The 23,519-nt window shown below is 41.4% G+C and overlaps 1 protein-coding gene across 1 annotated transcript in view; it reads left to right on the top strand.

Annotated features, from left to right (window-relative positions):
• LOC146547090 (BCL-6 corepressor-like) overlaps positions 1–23,163 on the top strand; it is an 82,895-nt gene extending 59,732 nt beyond the window's left edge. Inside the window, exons 7-13 of the mRNA XM_085264154.1 lie at positions 2,071–2,426; positions 7,790–7,948; positions 13,363–13,529; positions 14,103–14,248; positions 15,707–15,784; positions 17,102–17,285; positions 21,459–23,163. Coding sequence (XP_085120280.1) covers positions 2,071–2,426; positions 7,790–7,948; positions 13,363–13,529; positions 14,103–14,248; positions 15,707–15,784; positions 17,102–17,285; positions 21,459–22,755 — 2,387 coding nt within the window. The 3' untranslated portion in view covers positions 22,756–23,163. The remainder of the gene's footprint in view (positions 1–2,070; positions 2,427–7,789; positions 7,949–13,362; positions 13,530–14,102; positions 14,249–15,706; positions 15,785–17,101; positions 17,286–21,458) is intronic.
• The last annotated feature ends 356 nt before the right edge of the window (positions 23,164–23,519 follow it).

Consider the following 23,519-nt stretch of genomic DNA (forward strand, 5'->3'; position numbering starts at 1 on the left):
TTGACAGCTGGCAACTTGGATAAAAAATACCATTAACACAAAGCCATGGAACAAATTTTTCTATCATATCTGGTGTGATCTGTGTTTTAAACTGTCCTCATTTTCATTCATAACTCTAACTCAGCACTTCTAAGGGATATCATCATCCTTGATGTCCATCCAGCCTAAATCTCCATCAAGTCCCTGAAAAATCTTAGAACACGACATATTGTTCTAAAATAAATTAACTGTGGTGTATCACATCTTTGGAAGTTTCGTTTTTCTAGCCATACTTAGGCCTGTTTACTGCCACACCTGTTGTCAATCAAGAAATAACTTAAATAGGACCTGTTTGACAAAGTGGAGTAGACCAAAAGCTCCTCAAAAGCTAGACATCAAGCATAATCCAAGGAAATTCAGGAACAAATGAGAAAGGTAATTGTGATCTATCAGTCTGGAAAATATTATAAAGCCATTTCTAAAACTGTGGGATTCCAGTAAACCACAGTGAGAGCCATTATCCACAAATGGCGAAAGCATGGAACAGTGGTGAACCTTCCCTGGAGTGGCTGGCCAACCAAAATTACCCCAAGAGTGCAGTGAGGACTCATCCAAGAGGTCACAAAGACCCCAGAACAACATCCAAAGAATTGCAGGCCTCAGTTAAAGTCACTGTTCATGGCTCTTCCATAAGAAACAACATTCATGGTTCATGGAACCAGGAATTTTGCTGTCTACAAAAACATCCTAAGAAGAATGTCCAGGCATCTGTTCATGACCTCAAGAAGAAGTGCACTTCAGTCCATCTCTGAAGAAGAACAAACTGAAGAATTTGGAGTGGCCTAGTCACAAGACCTGACCTGAATCTGATTGAAATGCTGTTGCATGACCTTAAAAAGCTGGTTCATGCCCCAAAACGCTCCACTTTCACTGAATTACAATAATTCTGCCAAGATGAGTAGGTCAAAAAATCTCCACAGTGCTGTAAAAGACTCAGTTATGACAAACACTTGAATTGCAGTTGTCACTGCTAAGGGTGGCCTAACCAGTTATTAGGTTTAGGGGGCAATCACTTTTTCACACAGAGCTGTGTAGTTTTGGATTTTTTTCTCCCTTAATAATAAACACCTTAGTTTAGAAAGTGAATTTTGTGTTTGCTTGTGTTATCGTTGTCTAATATTTGAATTTGTTTAATGATCTGGGGAAAAAAAGTGTTACAAACATAAAAAATAGGAGATCAGAAAGGGGCCAAACACTTTTTCACAACAACTCTAGGTCTTCAATATATTCTCTGTCAGAAACAAGCCATCCTGTCTCTTTAACCCTCATCCATCCATCTATTATCTTGGCTTATCCAAAGTCAGGTTGTGGTGGCTAGCATCTCCCTTAGAGATAGGATGAAGAGTTCAGTCATTTGAGAGCAGCTCAGAATAGAGCTGCTACTCTTCCACAGCGAAAGGAGCCTATTGAGGTAGTTTGGACATCTGACAAGGGTGCCTCCTGGGTGAGATATCCCAGCCATGTCCAACCGGGAGGAGGCCCTGAGGAAGACCCAGGACACGCTGGAGGTTATATCGCTCTGCCGGCCTGGAGATGCCTAGGATGTTCCCCTGGAGAGAAGAGAATGTTGTACTTTCACCTACAAATTTGTTTCTAGAGATTACTGAATCCATTATATTTTCTCCTAGCATCATATAAATTGCACTTCAGGATTTATAAAAACTAAAATAGAATTAACAACCTCTGATTCAAGACTGAGATATCTGTTAGATGGATTGTGATAAAAAGTCATTCTTATCTCTGGATAAATTGGAATCACTGTGACCGTCAGCATTTTAATGTAACTTTAATTAGTGACCAGATACCTGCAGGACATGCGTTCTGTTCACAGCCAAAACAGTGATTTTATACCTAACATAATGCTTTTAGTCATTGTTCAAGTATTTCCACCACGATAAACAAGTTGATACCTGATGACTTTTTAAAAAAATTATTATTAATATCATTTGTAATTTTGAATCAGTTCTGCCAGAATTTATGTTTTGACCAGAAACAATTCATCCCTGATTTGTCTTTTGTTTTTTCTTTCAGTTTTCCACATGGCCCCCCATCCTTCATCTCCTACCCATCTACCCCGGCAACCATCCAGCTCTGTACCTCGGCAACCTGCTCCCACATCTTTTGCCACCTTCACTTCCTTCCACCTTCAGGACAAGCATCAGAAGTTGAAGGAGAGCCACAAGGTGTCCAATTTCCTTCCTTCCTTGCCTTCTCTTCCTCCCTCTTTCTCTTCATCACCTGACCCCCATCCATTCCGCTGCCATGATGATGACCCAGACAAGCCGAAAGGCAAGCGTCCCTGCAAGACGAAACACACCAGAGGAGAAGCAGCAAAGGCGGAGGGACAAGACGAGGGTGGAAGTGATGAGGAAGAAAGGAACGGGAAGGTCAGTTTTTTTGTTTTTTTCTCTTTATAAAATGTGATTTATTTATTATTTATTTAGAACGAATGGATTTTTGAAGGACACCTTGAATAGAACTGTGAGCATCTGAGAGAAAGTGCAAGAGGTCATCTGTGTATATGCTTAGTTTATGTGCTCTATTTCTTCCGCTGCGTATTAGCAAGGGGATTACTGGCCACATCAAAAGAATAGAGGACAAGACCTCTGACTCATTTCCTCTCAAAATATGAAAATAGAAAAGTGTGATTCATTTTGTTTTGCCATCACACATAAAAATAATGAGACAGGCAGGCCACCTTAGATTTAAACTGCACCCTTCAAATGCACACAAATGTGGAGAAATTGAGTTTGTTTTTGGTTTTTTTGTTTACTTAAATGCAGAAATGGTAACACATGCAAATGATGTGACTCAGAATGACTCAAACGCCCACACACTCACCCAGAGGGATGATGTCAAGAGGGAGCGCTTGTTTAACTCCTTGATATCGTTTTATATCTGTAGTAATACACCACAGCTGAAGGTAAAATCTAAGTGTCTAAATCAGGTGCTCGTCTGTGGACCGAAAAGAAAAGGGCATCTGGAACCGTTGTTTTATATTTGGTAAAACAAGTCCAGGTCACAACACCCACCAGTCTTTCTGGACAAAATGGTCCCTATAGGTTTGAAATACGATGGCTAGAAGTCAAAGTCTATGAGATAAGTGTGAGATATCCTAATCCTCAAGAGAAGTCTAAGCTAAAATGCCCATAAAACCAGTAACCAGTTCAAGATACCCATAAAACTGTCTTGGTATAATGACAAAACCTAAACGAGTCGCACATGACTAAAACAAGATGGCAACAAGTCCAAGTAAAAACATAATTTCTGCAGAAATGGCCAGGACGGTTTTCCAACACTCTATTTTTCGGTCTTGTTGTTTGTCCTCCCTCTCGTCTCTTTTCCGTCTCTGTTAATCGCTGCAATTATCGTCCTGATTGGAGCTCACTGGGAAAACTCAGCAGGGACGTATGTGTGTTTTTACTGTCTGCGTGTATGTGTGTGTGCATGCGCGTGTAATTCAATTCGCTGCAGATTAAACTGAAGGAGAGAGCGAGCGAAGGAAGGAGGGAGGGATGGAGTGACTGAAGGTTATGAAGGAAGAATAATATTCTCCACATGTACTGCTGGTGTGCGTGTGTGTGTTCATACTGTGTGTGTGTGCGGGCGGAGGATTGTGTCGTTTTGACAGCTGCTGCACCGGAGATTTCCTCCGGGCAGCGAGGACACAAACACACGCTCACACACGCACACACTTTCTCTCTCTTCTCGCTCAGCCCTCCTCCTCCTTGTTGGAGTCTGCTGCGCTAGAAAACACACACACACACACCTCCAGGGCAAAGCTCGCATCCTGTTTGCCGATGCGTGGCGGCGAGCGGCTTCGTTTGACAGACGCCTGCACACGCACATTACACACTCACACAAACACCCTGACACACATAAAAACATTAACACGCACACACCGTCTGGCTGCTAAGCGGTGGAGGCTGTTACGGTGGCGTCAGCAGCTCAGCGCTGCATTTTCATCCAGCTCTACCTGCTTCTGATTTGATTAAAAGTACAGAATATATTTGTGTATATTTAGGTTTGTTTCTGCTTGAATACCACAGAAAATACTTTTCATCACTGGAAAAAGATCAAGAAAATGTCCTCATTTATTAAAGTGACCAGTTAATTTTAATGTAAATATATTAGGACCATTATCAAATTGCTTCTGCCAATATTGTGAATGTTTAGTGTTTGTTGGTCTTGGTTTTGTTTTTCATTAATCTGGCAGTTCTGCCAAAGAGCTCCTGAGCGATGAACACTTGTTGAACTCACAGCCTTGAACCTTAATGTCGAAATAATTAACTCTTTGCAGGACCCAGTATCCTCTGGTTGGCTGATAGTTGTGTAGTGTGGTGCAGTAGTAGTAATTGCATTGTTAGTTTTGATCTGATTTCCCAGTTTGCTGCTATATCCAGTTTACTCTGCCGATACAAAAGAGAGAAGTCATCTTGATTTTTCGCCAAATCATCCAATTCTGACCTCCTTGTTGTTTGCATGATGGACAGGCTGATAGATGTGGTCAGGCAGGAGTCTCCATGGACTGTGATGTTTAAAGATGACACTGTGATCTGTAGTCAGAGTAGACATTAGAAGTAGTGAAAGTTGATGAGTTTAAATTCCTGGGGGTCAACCATCCAAAATAAAAGACGGTGCATAAGAGAGCTGAAGAAGAGAGTGCAGGGAGGGTGGAGTGGGTGGAGACAGGTGTGCAGGGGGATTTGTGACAGGACAGCAGCAAGACTGAAATGGAATGTTTACAAGATGGTAGTAAGAATTGCTGTGATGTATGGTTTGGAGATGATGGCACTGGTGAAAAGACAGGAGGCTGAGCTGAAGATGTTTAGATTTTAATTGACAAGATTAGAGACTGGACAAGATTAGAAATGAGTACATCTGCGGTTGAGCTGCTGAGGTTGAGCATTCTGGAGACAGAGAAGCAAGGCTGAGATGGTTTGGACATGTCCAGAGGAGGGATAGTGGATAGAGCAAAGGATGGAGATGGAGCTGCCAGGCAGGAAGAAAAGAGGAAAAACTCAGAGAAGATTCATGGATGTAGTGAAAGAGGACAGAGGCAGAAGATTGGTGCAACAAAAGAAGAGGCTAGAGGAAGACTGTGATGGAGGCAGATGATCCCTTAGGAGCAGTCTAAAGATGAAGAAGAAGAAAATATCCAGCTGATTGGATCTGACTGTGCTTATGTTAAACAGCATGTGTTGCGGAGTCATTTCTTGGCACATATTGGGCCCCTTACTGGTGGGGCATTGTTTAAACACCATTAATCCAAAAGATCAGCTTTGTGGTAGAATGGGAAATTTCCATCATGGGTGTGGAGTTGAAAAATCTGCAGTAACTGTTTAATGCTATCATGTCAACATGGACCAAAATCTCTGAGGAATGTTTCCAGCACCTTGTTGAATCTGTGCCATGGTCAATTAAGGCATCTGGATGCAAATTGGGGTCCAATCCAGTGAACTGGGTAATTAATTAGCTGGTGGGTGTGTAGAAGATTCAAAAAGTACACCAAAAATGCCAGATGTTGCATGTTCTTTTAGCAAAATGATTACAGTATAGTAAGCCAAATAAGCTAAAGTTGGTAGATGGTAGTATGTACAACCAGTCTAAAACAAGCTTAAAAGACATCAAAGACTTCAAAAGTAGGTCAAAATCCAATTCCAAGATAAAATCCACAACCAACCCCAAAATACATCTCAAATACATCTTGAGCCAAAGACCAAATCCACTGCCGTCTAAAGCCTGGTCCAAAGTCATAATCAGAATCAGTCCAAAACTAAACTCAATTATTTTTTTCGAAAATTAGTCCAGACCGTGTCTAAAACCAGTTTAAAACCAGTTCCAAGATCAAATTTGCAGCCAGTCCACTACACACTCTGGAACAATTCCAAAACAACTGCAAATCTATTCTAAACCCAGAAACCAGTCCAAGGTCGAAATCACAATTTGTTTAAAATCAGTCCAATACTGTCAGTGTTGGGAAGGTTACTTTTAAAATGTATTCCACTACAGATTACAGAACATATGCCCCAAAATGTATTTTGTAACGTATTCCGTTACGTTACTCAATGAGAGTAACGTATTCTGAATACTTTGGATTACTTAATATATTATCATTCTTTTTACAACTACATTAATGTACTATTGCTGTGTGATTTATTACTATTACTGAAGGTCTGAACCATGGTAAAGGGACCTCTGGCTAATACGTCGGTTCCGTGTTGGGCTTGTAGCCAAAAAATGCAGTCGATTCTTAATAGCTTACTTACAACTGGGCTCGTCAGGCACTCTTCTTGGCTGCAGTGGTTATTATTATATTTACATGCTTCCAGCTCCCGTTTCTGCTCGATGACAACTCGTAGTTTTCCACTCCCCTTTTTCTCCCTCCTCGCGCTCACAGACACATAACGTGTATGGCAGTCCATTCTCCCTGCAGCACGGACTACACTGCCCATGAAGCTACATTCTTTAGGGCTATGCCTGTAGCATTCTGCCTATTAGCTTAGCACAACAACAACAACAAAAAGGCGCTCTCTCACCCAGGAAACACACAGTCGCAGAGAGAACGCGCGTCACCCTGTAACCATGGCAACCGTAACGCTGCCGCCTGGAACAACAGAACGTAGCTGTCAAACAAAACCCAAACAGTCCTGACCCGCGACAATATGAAACAGGAAAATACCGCCGTGTAATCCATTTATTTCAACAAAGTAACTGTATTCTGAATACCACCTTTTTAAACGGTAACTGTAACGGAATACAGTTACTCATATTTTGTATTTTAAATACGTAACAGCAGTTCATGTATTCCGTTACTCCCCAACACTGAATACTGTACATGTTCGAAAGTCTAAAAGTAGTAAAATAAGCTCAAAACCAGTTCCAATATTTAGTCCAAAACCAGATGAAAACCAAGTTAAAATCTATACAACAGTGGTCCAAAAAACCTTGTAAATACCACCTTAAAACTAATAACATATTAACCAAATGTGAAGCCAAAACCCTGAGCTCCAAAAATTATCTAATTTTATGAGATGATGTGAAAAAATTCACACAGGAGCTGCAGCAAGTTCTCCAAGTCCAAAAAGTTGTGCAGAGAACTGATCATCAAGAACACATGAGGACCTAAAATGACACCACGTGGAACCCCACACAAGAAAGAAGACGTTACTAATCCTGCTAAAGCTTTTCTTTGTTGTGCGTTAGAGTCAAAGTGTGATCCTGAGTGGCAACAACGCACAACAACACGCCTGAGGAAACAAGATAAAGAGGAAACACATGAAGGGGAACAGTAGGGAGAGGGGCGAGAGAGGCATGCCAACAGCGAGGAGAGGGAGAGAGAATCCTAATTTGTTCCTCCTTTGCTCTGTCTTTTACTTTAAGACAAACCATCACTCCCTCCTCCTCTTCCTCCTTCTCCTCCTCCATCTCCTCCTGAGCTTTCTGTCATCAGCCTCAGGCTTCACACACATACTCACAAAGGAAAACACACACACACACAAATCACACGAAAACAGAGTCGCGGGAGCAGAGGTGGTGACAGTGCTATTTTCAACCGAGCCTGAAAAAGTAGGGCTGTGCATGTGTGCTTTCGAGGGGGGGGGGGGGGGATGTGGCAATGACAGATGTAGAAAGACAGTGAGCACATGTTTTTGTGTGTGTTTAATTGTTTTGTGGGTATAAAAAAAAAACTCAAGCACATGTTAATCACTTTAAATGTCACCTTTTTTTCCTCCAAACACACACACAGGTCGCTCTGTCAGACTCATCTCGCTCGCCCAGTCATCGACCTCCTTCCCCACAACACACCCACAACGCCCGTCCCGTCCCTCCAGAGGTGCGCCGGCTCATTGTGAACAAAAACGCCGGAGAGACGCTGCTACAGCGAGCCGCCCGGCTGGGATACGAGGTAATAAAATGCAGACACACACACACGCACAGGTGTGCGGAGAGGTGGGTAACAGTTTTAAATTAGGCAGTCACAACTGTTGGTTGTACGTGCAAATTTGATTGACTTTAGTTCAGTTTGTAACATTTTAGTCCATTTATTTATCGGGGCCATTTTTGGCTAGTTTCCCTCGAGGACAATGTAGTCCATTTTCCCCTTGAGAGCTATTTTAGTCCAGTTTCCCTCCATCAGTGTGCACGTGTGCATGTGGTAAGTAAACTGCATGTTGTGTGTCTTGCAGTGTAAAAAGCACGTAAAGGATAGTTAAGAGTAAAGAGGTACAACTGGTGCCTTTACCATCTTAGTCCAGTTTTCCTCTTTGAGCGGGGTTTTGGCAGAGGTTGAAGCAAAAACTGAAGTTTGATGAAACCATTGAACAACACTTCTGGTCAGCATTGATTCTGGCAACCCATCAGGCAACTCTGGAGAATTTGTTTCCTGTTCATGTGTAGTGTCCTGTTTATGTGGAGGGGGTGGAGTGCTGCTGTCCTCAGCTGTGGATATGGTTGGAAAGGAATAATTTGAGGATCCCCTGAAACCCACTGACACGTCATCCACAGAGGAAGCAGTCTGGGGAGGATGACTCACACATTTCTGTCGTTAAAATCTCTGAAGTAATTCAACAGCTGTTTATTGGACTGACTGGGGTAGGGGTTTCTCTTCTTAAGAAAGGCAACCGGAGGATGTTCTCCTTCAGCAGGATCCCACTCCTCAGTTTCTCTGAGAAGGTCAACATCAGGGCATACTCAAGGTGAGATTTCACCTATTGGTCAATCCTCAACTTTAGGTGGAAAGATGCAGTTTTCATCCTCGTTGTGGACTTGGAGAAGCTATTCAGCCATGTGCCTTGAGGTATCCCGTGGGGAGGGATTCAAGGGTATGTGGTATCGGGCTTGTTGTCACAGGATATTTGGGTCCTGTACAGCCGCAGTGGTTGGTGGTCTTAGACTTTTGTCTCTGCTTTTGCAGATTGTGTGGTTTTGTTGGATTTACTGAGCCTTGACCTCTAGCTCACACTGAGGTGGTGTGCAGCCAAGTGCGAAGTGGCTGGAACGATAATTAGCACATTCAATTCTGAGGTTCTCAGCTGGAAAAGGATGAAGCCCACTCCAGGATGACAGCAAGTTTCACATGAAGTAAAGCTGTTCAGAAGTTCATAATTGAGGGAAGATTCGAGCAAGACATTGACAGACAGATTGGTGAAGATGCTGTAGATTTACTGGTTGATTTGCCCTCAAACATAAACATGAGCTGTGAGTAGTGACCACAAGAAAGCTTATCACAGCCAGCTGTAGATGCCTCCTTGGTGAGATGTTCAACTGGTAGGAGACCCAGGACATGTTGGAGAGATTAAGTCTGTTGCCTTGCTGTCCCTGTTGTCTGAAGAATTGGCATCTTTGCTTAAACTGCTGCCTCTCTTACATGAAAATCTGAGTCCAGTTTTCCTCTCTGACATGTAAGTCTAGTTTTCCAGTCCAGTTATTCTTTGTTATATTTGTATCCAACTGTCTTCAGTGGTTTTTTTAAATGTCATTCTCATCAGTAAATTCAGTTCTGATTATAAACTCTAAGAACAAGAACAAACATCACTGAATTCATGGCTTCTGGATTGTTGCATCAAAATGCTTTAAAAATAAATGTTTTTTTTTTATCTTTGATGTCAGGCTAAAAGAAAATCTTTTCGTTTTTTAGATTTTAGTTTGGCATTATGAACATCAGACATGTACACCGAAATACGCTTGGACGTTTTCACACATTCATCCATTCATCCTCCTCCGCTGAGCATTGTTCTGCCTCACTCACTCTTTTTCTTAGCGGAGATCATTAATTCACACACTCCTCTTCTCGCCTTCCTTGAACTTTAATCCCCCGCTTCCAGATGAAAAAGATTAGAGAGAGACTTGCTTCCCATCCTTTCACATCCCCTCTCTCTCTAATTGAATTAGCCCTCGGCTCACCACTCACTCATTCCTCTTTTTCCCTGGTTTGATTCATTTTTCATAAAAATGAAGTCTCACCTTCATCTAAACACAAACTGAAACGCACGTGTGTACCGATCTACAGCAACAATATTTTCAAATTACCGAAGCAATAATTGGATCCGAAAGGAACAGTTAAAAGAGATAAAAATCAGACACTGGTCTCGTTATTGCAAGTGCAGAAATAGTGAAAAAGTGTGTAAAGAGTCTCAGCTTTTCTTTGCCGCATTTCAGAGCAGCAACAGTTGATCAAGATGACTGCAGTTCATAATCAAAGCAAAAAACTGATGCTTTCATGTTCTGTTCTCAAATGTGAAATTTTGCTGTAAAGTGAATGGGTTTTTCTTTTCTTTTCTTTTTTTTTGCTGATTGTACAAAAAATGGAAAGGCTCCTCTGTGTTCTTGAATGATAATTGGAAATGAAAATACTCATCAGATGCAGAACCATTTTAAAACACTGCATGACCAAGAAAAAAAAAAATCAGACAGTGTAATATTATATTGGACCATGTTTAGCTTTGATGACAACACAAGTGCATCATGGCATCGTTTCAATAAGCTTCTGTCCAGTTTTGCATAATTTTTCACCAGGATTGTGAACACATGAACAGATGATGAGTAAGACTGTTGTATAAAGACTTCTACAGCACATCCCAAAGATTCTCAGTAGGGTGAAGGACTGAACTCTGTGCCGGCCAAATCATGTGTAAAAAAATAAATAAAATATAAAATGATGTCACATGCTCCCTGAAACACTCAGTGTGAGCCCGATGAATCCTGCCATTGTTTTCTGGGAAGATGCCCGCGCCATCAGGGGAAAAAACTGTTGATTATTCAGTCCGATAGTCAGCTGACGTCATTTTTTGTGCACATAATATCACTGAACCTCGACCTGACCAACTGATGCAACAGATAATATTGTTGCCCACTTAGATTTGTAAATTAGGCAACAGGCGTGATGGGTGCTTCACTTCATCCACCTCTCGTCTTACCTTTATGCACCCATACCTCTGAACAGGCTAAATGTGAACTCATCAAACGCCATGACATTTTCCATTGCTTGAGAGTCCGGTCTATGTATGTTCCCTAGCAAACTAAAGCCTTTTTTTCTGATTAACCTCATGATAATTGGTTTTCTTAAAGTTATCTACAGTGTATCAGACAGTGTAATATTATATTGGACCATATTTAGCTTTGGTCCCGTTCCCTTGACTTCTTGGTTTTCCTTCACCATCAGAATGCCAAGAAAACCAGCCAACTACCAAAATTACCTCTAAATGATGCTGAACTGATGATTAATGAAGGTTTTTATTTTTATTGTTGTTTTTAATAATTTTAACATTAAACATCTGATTCAGAAAAGTCTGATAAAAATATCCACCTGCTAGTAAATATATGTTGTAAACTATTGTTGGAAGCAGGCTGATATTACTGTCCCGCTTTCCTGGCTGTCATCTCAGGTAACATCAATTTGAATTTGTGACATTGTGTTACAAACATCACAGCACTTTTTTTTTTTTGTTGTTATTTCACTCAAATTCACTCAATGGGCTTGAAAATTAGTTTGGGATTTTTGTTTTGTTTTGGGGGGTTTTCAGGGTCACACACACACATTCACATGGTGTGAATATTTCATGCTCTGTGTGACGGCTCCTGTCAGGGCTCACAGGTGTCGCCTAGCTTCTCGCTCGCTCTCTCTCTCTCATTGAGGTGCAGCAGTGAAGCTAATGAGCTCAGTTTGCATATGAAGCCATCATCCATCATCGCATACACACACACATTAACACACAGGTTTCCGTGCACACGTATAGAAGAACAGAAACAGTGAGGCTTTAATTATATTCTTAAGGTGGAACTGCTCTTTACTTGTAACATGATGTTTCCATGTTGGTATGTTCTCCATATAGTGTGGAATAATAAAGCCCTGTGAAACAAAAGTGTGTCTTTAAGGGCTACTATATATTTTTTAGAGCTAAGGACAATTTGATTGAGGTGGTTGGTTTTATTGTTTGTATAGATGACTGTATCATCTACATAGAGACAACTAAATATTACCACATTAACCCAACAAAACATTGTTTATCTGATCACTTTTTTGTGTGTTTGTGGTGATATATATTTAGTCCTGTGCAATTCTTGCAGAAGGTCAAGTGGGATGTGTAAGGGGGGGGAGTCAGCATGAGTAAAGAGTGGAAATGATATTCACAATAAGTCAATTTTATATGTATTTTATTAGTAAACTCTTTTCTTTATTTTGGAAATAATATTAGGCATTCTGTTGTTTTTAGGTCATTTTTTTCTCTCCTGGATTTCAGTAACTTCTTGTGGTCATTTGCTGATTGGTTCCAGCAACAGTGCACGATGTTTGTGGATTGATAACATATGGTGCAGCTAACAGAATTAATATTCCCATGATGAATTGAAGTCACATTCAGGGAAGATGGAAATGAATGTTGAGACGTTTCTACATTTGTTGTACAATTTGTAGTTATCATTTGCACTGTTAACTTGGGGACATCTTTTAAAGACAGTAAATTTTTCTGGTGGCACTGGTTGGTAAATGTAGCCAAAAATCACCTCTTTCTAAAACCAGAGTTGCTACTGGTGGCCACGTTTGGCTAAGTCACACAGACCTAGAAAACAGCCAGAAACCCACTGGTCACTAAGAGAAAATCTGTATTTCCTGAATGGTTGGCAAGTACTTACTGGCAGTAGCTAGGTAAAATTAGTCATAAGGTGGTATTTGATGCTGAACTAAAAAGCTCTTTGAAATTGCTTTGTTCACTGGCAGATTGCTGCAGTCTGCAAATACTTACCAGCTACTTGCCAAATAATAGTGAGACCTGATAAAGTGCAAAGCAAAACAGAAATGGCAAACATTCACCTTCAAGGTAAGGTTGAGCCTTACAACTGCAACCAGCACAATTTAAAAAGTACAACCTTTACTTTGAAGGTGACTAGTCCCCTTTTATGGTTTGTATCAAACTTTGTGTCTTTGTAGACAAATCACCATTTTCCATGCAAACTGCAGAGGACTATGGCAGTCTACTAGAAAGTTTTTGATGCAGCATCCCTTTTAGAACAAATTCCATGTGGTGACTACCATCGGCCCTGAGCAACCACACAACAACTGGCAAGAAAATACACTTTTTTCCCCCTTGTGACCTGTGGTTTCCAGGGTATCATAGGGGATGTATTCACAGAGGTCTCAAGGCTTGTGTGAATGCAGCCTGACACAACATCTTGCGTGTATAGCCAAAATTGTGCACACTGGACTATTGCAGAAGGATTACAACATTAGAATGAATGCAAGATGAAAAGTTGTTCATATTCTGTGATGGGTTTGTGACAGGAGGGAAAATTTACTGTGGTCTCAATTTGTTTCCACATTTGCAGGAGGTGGTCTTGTATTGTCTCGAGCGGCGAATCTGTGATGTCAACCATAGAGACAATGCTGGGTACTGTGCCCTACATGAGGCCTGTGCCCGTGGCTGGCTGGGCATTGTACGCCACTTGGTGGAGCATGGAGCCAATGTCAACTGCAGTGCTCAAGATGGAACCAGGTACCTTGCATCAAAGGAGATTTCTGCATTTGTTAGATTAAAATATAAAATTAAAGTGTAATATGAGTTCTTGCACAGGTTTCCTGGATGTTTGAATCCTATCCACTATCGGTAATTCATGAAAGATGTGTAAATGGGGACAAAGCTGAAACTGAGGTCATGAAAAATCAGATGGACTTGCAGCAAACGTAAATGTTTTGCAGGCTTAATCACATTTGAACCAAATTTTAGAAATGAATAACCTTTATAAATTTAGAAATTGCTTTTATTGTTTGTCCATGTGAATACAGAGTCAGAAGTGTTTTAGATGCCTTATTATGTTTGAGCTAGTCCAAGAACTCAAATCCAGTCCAGATTCACATCTTATTATCTACCTTATCTAAATTAAATAAGGTTATGTGAATATAATGGGTTATGTGTCTTCTTCCAGTGAGCACATTAATATTAGAAACTGTTAAGCACAAAATAAAGTAATTTAAAGTCAGGTAGCAACAGCTGCTGCTGAAACTGATTTTAAAAAGTCCTTCAAGTGATGAGGACAGATTCAGTCTCTCTTTCTTCTTTTCTCATCAGGCCACTTCATGACGCTGTGGAAAACGACCACGTGGAGGTGGTGCGCTTCCTGTTGGCCTGTGGCGCTGACCCTACTCTGACCTCCTACTCAGGACGAGCACCAATCAACATGACCCACAGCGCTGCCATGGAAACCTTTCTGGAGGGTAGGACAATAAGGAGAAGGAAGAACATTTGTGTGTGCTGTCTGTTAACTGTTGCTGTTTTTTACACATAAATCAAGTGCTGCTGATGATAATGTTTTGACATCTGTCACTTTCTTATCTGGTCAGATGGACTTAAGTTTTCAGAGCCATTAATTGACTAAAAGTTTTAGGTGGCAGTGACAGTTTCAGGTCTTGCATACTCTGCCAGTTATGAATATGGAGCATCACTACACAGACGTTTTCACATGCTCAGGTCTGGACTCTAGCTGAGTTCGTGTCCAAGATTGTGATGAATTTTTTCGTAAAGCCAGGCAGTATTCTTCAGTTTGTTTTTGTCTTAAAATGTACACCTAAACCCTGAGATCGTTTGTCCTCCTGAAAAGGTTTTCAGGATCGCTCTGTATATTTCTAAATTCATCTTTTCTCAGCCCCGGTCACCAAAAACCATTCCTTCAGCACGATGCTACCACCACCATGCTTCACTGTAGGGATGTAGTTATTAGTAAGAAATAGCTTCATCTTGCTCCACCAGTGCTTTTCCTGTAAGGTTCCCTATAAACGATTATCAAGTCAGAATTTCTTTGCTGAGAGACATAACAGAGCCACAGAGTGGTGTCCTGAAACAGGAACTACTGTAGATGAATCGATAAGGTGCACTCAGAACACCATATATGTTGTCTTTCCTTGCTTTTTTCTGGTCACAGTCAAGAATCTACATTTCTGAAAGGCTTGCCTTTTTGAAGGGACCTCATGAAGCAGTCAGGCTGCCAGCTGTCAACACTCAGATCCACAAAACAGGATAAAACCACCGACTGTCCCACTTGCTCCCATTTTCTGTCCTGATGCGCTTCGCTGTGTTTACAAAAGTCATTAAAATTTACACATAAAAAGTCCTTTGTCCTCCGAAGAAAAATGAACAAAAGAAAGTGGAAAAAACAAAGAATTAAACATATCGTGAGAGCGAGAAAAACAGTGGAGTAAACAAGGAGGAAACAGAAAGGAAAGCGATGCAGCCTGAGTGTGTGTGTTTCTGTGTGTTAGTGTGTGCGCTCGCCAGCCTGTCTGATTACCATTCCCTGCCTCTATTTGTTCTCTCTCTCCATCTCCCTTTTTTCCCTCTCTCTCTCTCCAGAGGGGTTTAATGAGGCTTGGCTACTGAATCCCAGAACAGCTTACTGCTACACACACAGACACACACACACACACACTCCTGCCAGCATCCGTCTACTCAGCGCCAAGCGCCGCGGCGACGAGCCGGCACCGTCTGAACACAAACACTCATCTTCTTCTTCCCATCTTTCACTGTGGGTCTGTGTGTGCGAGTCTGTGTGTGCGTGTCTATGCGTGTGCGTCTGTGTGTGGCTCTATTGTTTTCATCTCGCTGCCTTCATCCTCTCTGATTGGTCGGCTCTTTGATCAGCCACAAAAGCCACTGACTCTGCCGTTCTCTCCCTGCAGACTATCTCTCTGACCTCCATGGAAGGTCGGAGGGCGATCCGGGAATCTACTGGGAATTTTACGGCAGCTCAGTCTGCGGTTAGTTTACACACAAACACACACACACGTGCACACACATACACACCAATGACATCGTCAGAGGAGAAAGGCAGGAAGGCTGGGAAAGATAAATAATTTAGGATTAAAGGAATTGCATGGCCTGCAGCTGAAGACAAAAGTTAGATGAAAAGAAATGCAGTTGAACTTTTGTTAAAAAAAAAAAAAAAAAATCCAGGGACTCAGAAAAAATCAGGACAAAAGGAAGCTTTGATAAACCAGCCGGGACTAAAAGAACCACAGCAAACTCAATTACAGCTGATGGAACTACAACAAAACCGGTTAGAGCTAACCTCTAACCTCTAAACCAGTTAAGAGTAAAGGCACTGCCATGAATTTAATTAGGAATATATAATTACCCCTAACCCTTTTTTTTTTTTTTTTTTTTTTTTTTAATAAATAGGACAGGGGGAATGAATGAGAGAAAGAGGGGGAGAGAAAGAAAGAAAACCAAAGGGGAGAAGAGACGGTGAGAAGGGGGGGGAAGAGAGAGAAAAAAAAAAAAGAACTCCTGGGTCACCTGTATGGAGAAAAAAAAACAAACAAACAAAGAAAACAAACAGAGGAGACAGCAAACAACAAAGAGCAACATAATAATAGAGAAAACAAAGCACCATCACAATAATCTAGCTAGTCATAGATATCAATATTTACTAAATAATAAACGATATTGTGCAGCACGCAAGATAGACAGCGCACAGTGTGCTTTGAGGCAGCAGCCAAGAAAGCTTTAGTCCGCGTCTGTGAATACCCATGTGTGCATACCTGTGTGGATCAGCATGCTTGCATTCCAAAGGTTTCTCCATGTAATGAAGAAGAACTACCATTACACCACTCATAACTACTAAACCTGTGTGTAATGATTCCAACTCTAAGACACTGGTACTGAAAACATTTGCATTTATCGATATTTCAGTTAACAGTTAAATGAGAATTAAGTGTAAATACAAGAGCAGCTCGTTGTCCAGTAACAATTGAACTGAAGTTTAGGATAGGACTAAGAAATTTAAACTGAAGGTTTGGGGCTCGAGAATTAATGGTCTTTGGAAAGTTACAATTAAAGAATTAAGACCACATGGTAGTGAGCAGTAGACAGCTGTTTGCCATCACGTCAGCATCAACCATGGAAATCACAGGTGACCAAGTCAAACTGCTAGCTCCCAGAGTATTTACAAGGAGGCCATTGGTGTTAAAGCAACTCACAATAGGGAAAGAAAGCCAGACTAAAACTGGGACTAGTGCAGAAAAGGACCTTCGATGATGATTTTTATGTGTTGTTGTGGACTCTTGTTTGTGCAGAGACATCCAGTGAAGAAGGTGTATATAATATCCTTGCTGATCCACCGGGACCAGAGGAGGAGGAAGAAGATGAAGAAGAGGAGGAGGAGGAGGAGCAACGTGCTAGGAGGGAAGTGTTTGAGTTTGAACTCTCCGACCGACCGTTGCTTCCCTGCTACAACATCCAGGTGTCACTTTCCCAAGGGTAAGTCCAAAATACCCACCGTCCTTATGTCCCTCTTAGAAGCTTACATAACCAGAACGTAAAGGTCAAAAACAGGAGCAAGTATGCTCAGAATATCAACTTAAGAATCTAATAATGAGGACAGATTTAATAGAGCAAGAGTTTAGGTAGCTTTTTCCACCAGCACAGTATACTTGTCCATGCAGAGCCAGCTCTGGCTTGATGCCTTTGACATCAACCTGCATTTTGACAGCTCTGAGAAACAAACATTACATATAAAGGTGGGAAAATATCCATGTGAACAAGGAACTGCGGGTTGCAGCTGTGTGCCTTTTGTGGTGTCATGCTCATGCCAGCTTTTTGGTGCTGGCACCAGATCTTGTTGGTGGAAATGAAATAAATGTTTCCTTATTGGGCACCTGCAGCTCATTGTTGGAAAAGAGGTAAATGACATGAAAGACTAAAGCTTGTTAGAACAATGCGAGGTGGATATAGAGGATAAAACCTGATGGGCCTAAAAGATGGAGAAAAGGGACAAATGTCAAATTTTGTTGTCGTAAAAGATCTTGGACTCAAGGATGTAGATTAAACACATCGGAATAGCGGAAACAGAAACTTGGATCGACTGTATTAGAATTAACAGGCATTAGAATGGGATTAGGATTAGTGGTGCTCCTGATTAACTATTACTGTAGGTACTAGGTGGATAAAATAAATTAGACCTCAATAAACTAGTGTCTGGGACATAAGTTAAAAAAAAAAAATTAATTATAATTATATATATATATATATATATATATATATATATATAGATAGATAGATAGATAGATAGATAGATAGATAGATAGATAGATAGATAGATAGATAGATAGATAGATAGATAGATAGATAGATATAGATATAGAAATATATATGCATGTGTAACCATGGAGGATGTCTATATAAAATAGCCTAGTCTTTTCTAACTAAAACAACATGTACATTGTAGCCACAGCTGCCCTGGGGCGCACTGACAGAGAATGAAATGCCTAGAAGTACTACAGGACCACTGGGTCAAGGAATTAGAAGTAAAGGAAATAGGATAAACAAAAGGGCCATAAGTGTGTTAGGGTTATGATTAAAAGATCCAGGCCAAGACTAAGAAGGCTGGGATGAGAAGAACCAGGGCTAAATCCAAAAGGACCAAAGGATCTAAGACAAAAGCCAAAGCGAGATGAACGAGAACTTAAAATGTATGCGTTAAACAAACAAGGATCGAACAGGCTTAAACAACATGTACCGTAAGAAACTGAACTAGAACTAAATTCAGGACTGAATGTTAGTGTCATGGGCTAGGTCTGTGACCCAGTGTTTGAGTTCTTATATGTATCTTTTGTATTCATTTGTGCCCTAGTTTAGCTCACCTAGTTAATTTCTAGATTGCTGTTTAGTCTTGTTCCTTAGTTGTTTATGTCATCTCCCCCTGTACTAAGTCTCCCTGGTTCATGCGTCATGTCTGCGTGGTTATGTTTAGTTCATGTCATGTCTAATCTCCATGTTTCCTGTTTTACTTTGAAAGTCTGTATTCAATGTCAGTGTATTTAGTTTCAATTCTCCTGTCCTGTCGTTAGGTTCATGTGTGTCAGCTGTGCTCCCATGTGTGGCCACTTCCCCTGATCATCCCTCATGTGTATTTAGTCTCTGTGTTTCATATAGTCTGTGTCGCGTCGTCTGTGTTCCCACCCTCCATGTTGTCACAGCCAGTCTTCGTATTCATAGTTATGGTTTCCTGTGTCTTCATAGTTTTTTTTATTGTTTTACTTTCCCAGTTTAGTCATAGTTTAGTTTGTCACTGCCTTTCTGCCTTGTCTGCACTCCTTGTCACCAGCCACAATAAAGGCTCGCTTTCAGTTAAGTTTACTCCAGTCTACTCTCGTGTGTTCGCACCTGGGTCCACCACACACACCACCGCACGGTCTGCCTCCGCAGATTGTGACAGAGTTAAAGGACAAAGGACAAAAAAATGACTACAGGAGGTAAAGAAAACAGAAACGTAACTAAGTATATTAGGTAGAAAGCTAAGAGGACTAGGGACAAAAAAAATGTAGGTTAAAGGAACGGGGACTAACCCGTGTATAACCAAAAGGACTAAGACTAAAAGAAACACCAAATATTAGGTTTAAGGACTACATAGTACAGGAGAACTGGGCTTAACAAACTCAAACTAAAGCAGCAAGGTTAAGTAAGTCTAACCTGAGATTAAAAAAAAAAAAGACCAAAGACTAATTTATTAATAATATTGGGGCTACAGAACTAGGACAAACACACTGGGACTAAATTAGGGCTACAGGCACTAATTCTAAAAGACCAAGGGCTACAGGAAATAGTGCTAAATGGATGTGACTAAAGAAAGAGGGACTAGCAAATACCCCACCTGTGTACACACTTTGTGTTTCTTATTCACACTCATTTTATCTTCTTCACACTCACACATTCCTCCTCAGTGTTGTTCTAACACGTCTTTTCACACTCGCACACACTCAGACACCAATTAAGGCGGCGGAAAGCAGCTCGGAAAGGAAAGAAGGGAGCAGCGGAGGAGGGAGAATGGATGAAGGGTGGTGCGAGAAGGAGAGAAAAAAGATCCTCGGCGGAGGAGAGGGAGGACAGACGGAGAGGTCGTTAACGAGGATTGCATCGCTGTGGCAACGCAGCTAATTGGCTTCCACTCCGTCTTCCTCCCCTGTCGCTTTTCTCCGCCTCTCTCTTTCTCTTCTTCGCTCACTCTCTTTTTTCCTCTCTGCCGTCTGATGTTGTATTAATGGCTCTTCCTGGATACAAGGCCACCGGGCAGCGACACACATTTCACCGAGCTGTTTAAAATTCAGGCAGCAACTGGCTTTAAAGCAACATGTGGCCTTGTCCATGGCACTGAATGTGTGTGTGTGTGTGTGTGTGTGTGTGTGTGTGTGTGTGTGTGTGTGTGTGTGTGTGTGTGTTAATCTGCCCTTGACACGCGCACACATTGACAGACATTGTGAATCAATAACAGCTCCATTGATGTTTTCAGTTGCTACAGCAGAATATATAAAAGAGGAGCTGTCACCTTCTTTTTTCCTCCCACCTTCCTCTTCCCTCTTTGGCATCCGTGGAAGCCAAATTTAAAATTTTGCCTCAGCTGAATATATAATATATAATCTGTCAAGCACCACTGCAGTCATTATACAGCAGCCCAAAGTGTTCAATATTAAATTATGGGCTCGAGCAGCAATGAGTGGGTGAGGGGTTTTATTATGGGCAATGTAGACCTCTTCAAACCTGAAGTCTTATTTTTTCAATGTACACTATGCGGCAGTAGAGAACACTCACTAATATGTCACGACTGGATTGTTGGTTTCACGCGCGGTACTCTCAAGATAGGGCCCTGTGAAACTGCAGTAGAATTCATTTCACTTTTAGTGGTTTCAGTTGTAGTGATTACTGGCCAATCAGGATGCATTGGGAGATTGTGTCAGTGTAAAAAATTGCACAATAGTGACACAGTAAAATTAACTTGCTTACTTGTTAAACACGATACATGTGTTCTTAAAAACTGTTACATGTAGTGGAAGCCTAATGCGGGAGCTGCAAGTTTGACAACTTTTTGTAGTGGCATATTCAAGCCACTTGACCAGATTTTTACCAATAAAACAAAAAATTTTCCTCAAGTTTTGACATGATAGCGTACCATGGAAAAGTATCGAGACACCCCTGAATTGTCTTGATGCATGCTCAATCATTCTGGGTAAGAAAATCCCAATAGGTTGATTTTGTTCATCGGGGCGTAGCGTTTTCAGTGGGAGTGGGGAATGAAATGTTTAACGGCTTATTGTTTATAAGGTTGGGGAAACCTGCAGTCAGCTGAGACTGAAGAGGTCACGTGGATGAGTGACGAAAAGTTTCTCCCACTGAAAACACTTATGTCCAGATGAACAGGATCAACCTTTTGGCACCCCTGAATTCTTATTATTTTGCTCCAAGAGGCCAAAAGCACAGGGACAAAATTAGGGCTACACGCACTAATCTCACTCAAGTTGTTCAAATCATAGGAACCTGTTCAATGTGTTAAAAAAATTAAAATATATATATATATTGACATCGAACTTATCACTCTATGAGCCTTTTAAAACACCATTTGAAATTGATCTGTACATTTCCCCTTCTTGTTTCCTCCAGTCCCAGGAACTGGCTCCTTCTTGCAGATGTCTTGGGTCGCCTTCGGATGACTTCTCGGTCCTTTCGCCGCCTCTTCCCACAGCTCAACGTCCAGTCCATCCCTGAAGACGAGTTCTACCGGCAGGCATCCTTGTCACAGCTCCTGACAGGTCCTGATGAACAGGAGTTGGCCTCCTTCAGGCCAGATGTCAAAGACCCTCTGGAGCTGGTGGAGGCCACACCCGAGCTGGCTGGCATGCTAGGCTCTTCAGTGGAGTTTGTGGATAGTCGCTGGGACTCACTGGAAGCTTCGCCACCACCAACTCCATCTCCACCACATTCACCAAGACCGCTGCAGCGTGTTCCACCACCATTATCCCCAGAGCAACATGGACCAGATGCTGGTCCTAAGGTGGGAAATGTGGTGCTGAGCCAGACTGAGTCCAGGGGTCAGGGATTTAAAAACCTGGGATATTCTACTCCAGCAGAAAAGGCAGAAACTAAACTAAATCCCAGCATATGGGAACCACAAAAGCAAGGAATTAAAATTGCTGTGGGTCCTTCAACCACTAAGCCAAACATGACATTGAATGCTAGCCTGTGGGAACCACAAAGACAGCGTTCTAAGAATCCTCAGGTCATGGGTTCTGCTAATCCGGACTCTAAGATGGACTCAAACCTGTGGGAACAACCGCAGCAAGGCAATAAAACGGTCCAAATCACTTCGGTCAAATCTGATGTGATGGCTGGGACTAGCATGTGGGAACCACAACGACTACGAAGTCGAAATCCTGGGATTTCTGATGCTAAATTGGACACAGCAGTATTAGAAACACCACGACTTCGGAATAAGAACATTGGGAATTCCACTCCCACTCATTCAAATGGTGCAGTGGATGCTAATGTGTGGAAACGGGAAAATCAAGGAAACATAAGCAACAGGGTTTTGGACTCTACAAACCCAGCTGCTGCAGTTGACTGTAGTGCTTGGGAACCCCAGCGACTGCGAAGTAAGAATGCTGGGATCTCTGGCCCTGCAAAGTCGGATGTCAGGGTGGATGCCACCACATGGGAATGTCAAGGAATAAAGAGAATGGGCAGCAACAGTGGAGCACCAAAAAGAGAGGCTAATCCCTGTGTCACCCAAGGTGAATGCACTAAGAACATAAAGATGGACCCTGCTTGGCAGAGGAACTTGACGAATGTTAGAGTTCATATCAGGGACTTGGGAATGAAAGTTGGCACTGTTCCAAGAGACTTAAAGAAAGAGCCAGGTAAAGTGGTTGGGAAGGGTGCCAGGATCAAAGGGAAGTCATGAAATGACAAAACACCAGGAAATTTGAAGAGACATATCCTGACAGAAATAAACTGAGAAGCATTCCAACATACATGTAAAAACATTGTAAATTAATATCTGGACATTGAAAAGACAGTTAACTCTGTGGCAAGACTGTACCAGTATTAAATGTGTGTTATATGTAAACTGTAAATAGTCTTTGTTTGTTTCGGGGTTTTGTTTGTTTTTTAATTTATGAGCACAGAATTGACGGATCATTTTTTTTCTTTGTAAATGCAGTCTGGTGTAAATACAATGGCATTCCTGTTGACATGCTAAGATTGTTGGTTCACGTCTGGGAAGCTGTTTGTTACCTTTGTGTGTAATTTTGTATTCAGCATCCTGTTGGCTTTTGTCACCAATCTATTACTGTCCAATAAATATGAGGAAAGAAAACAAATGAGTTAACTGTCTGAATTATCCTGAGCAAACTGCAAAAACTTGAGTTTATATACTCATTTTTACAGTCATGTAAAAAATAAAATTTGGTACACCTCATGATCCAGTAGCTCGTAGAACCACCGTCAGTAGCAATAACTTGATGCAGTCTTTTTTATGTATAACTTTATTATTCCCTTGTATCTTTGTTGAGCACTACTGGCTCACTTTTCTTTACAGCATTACTTACATTCACTGAGGTTTGTTGGCATTCATTAATTAACAGCTCTATTAGGGTCCTAATTTCAGCATTTCAGTGATGTTGAGGTATGATGTGATTGTAAATTGCAACAGGGGCCATGATAGAA

This window comes from Mchenga conophoros, linkage group LG23 (genome assembly GCF_057382185.1).
Source record: "Mchenga conophoros isolate Kocher_MC1m ecotype Shallow Benthic linkage group LG23, M_conophoros_male_GT1.1, whole genome shotgun sequence".
In the NCBI taxonomy this organism is placed as follows: Eukaryota; Metazoa; Chordata; class Actinopteri; order Cichliformes; family Cichlidae; genus Mchenga; species Mchenga conophoros.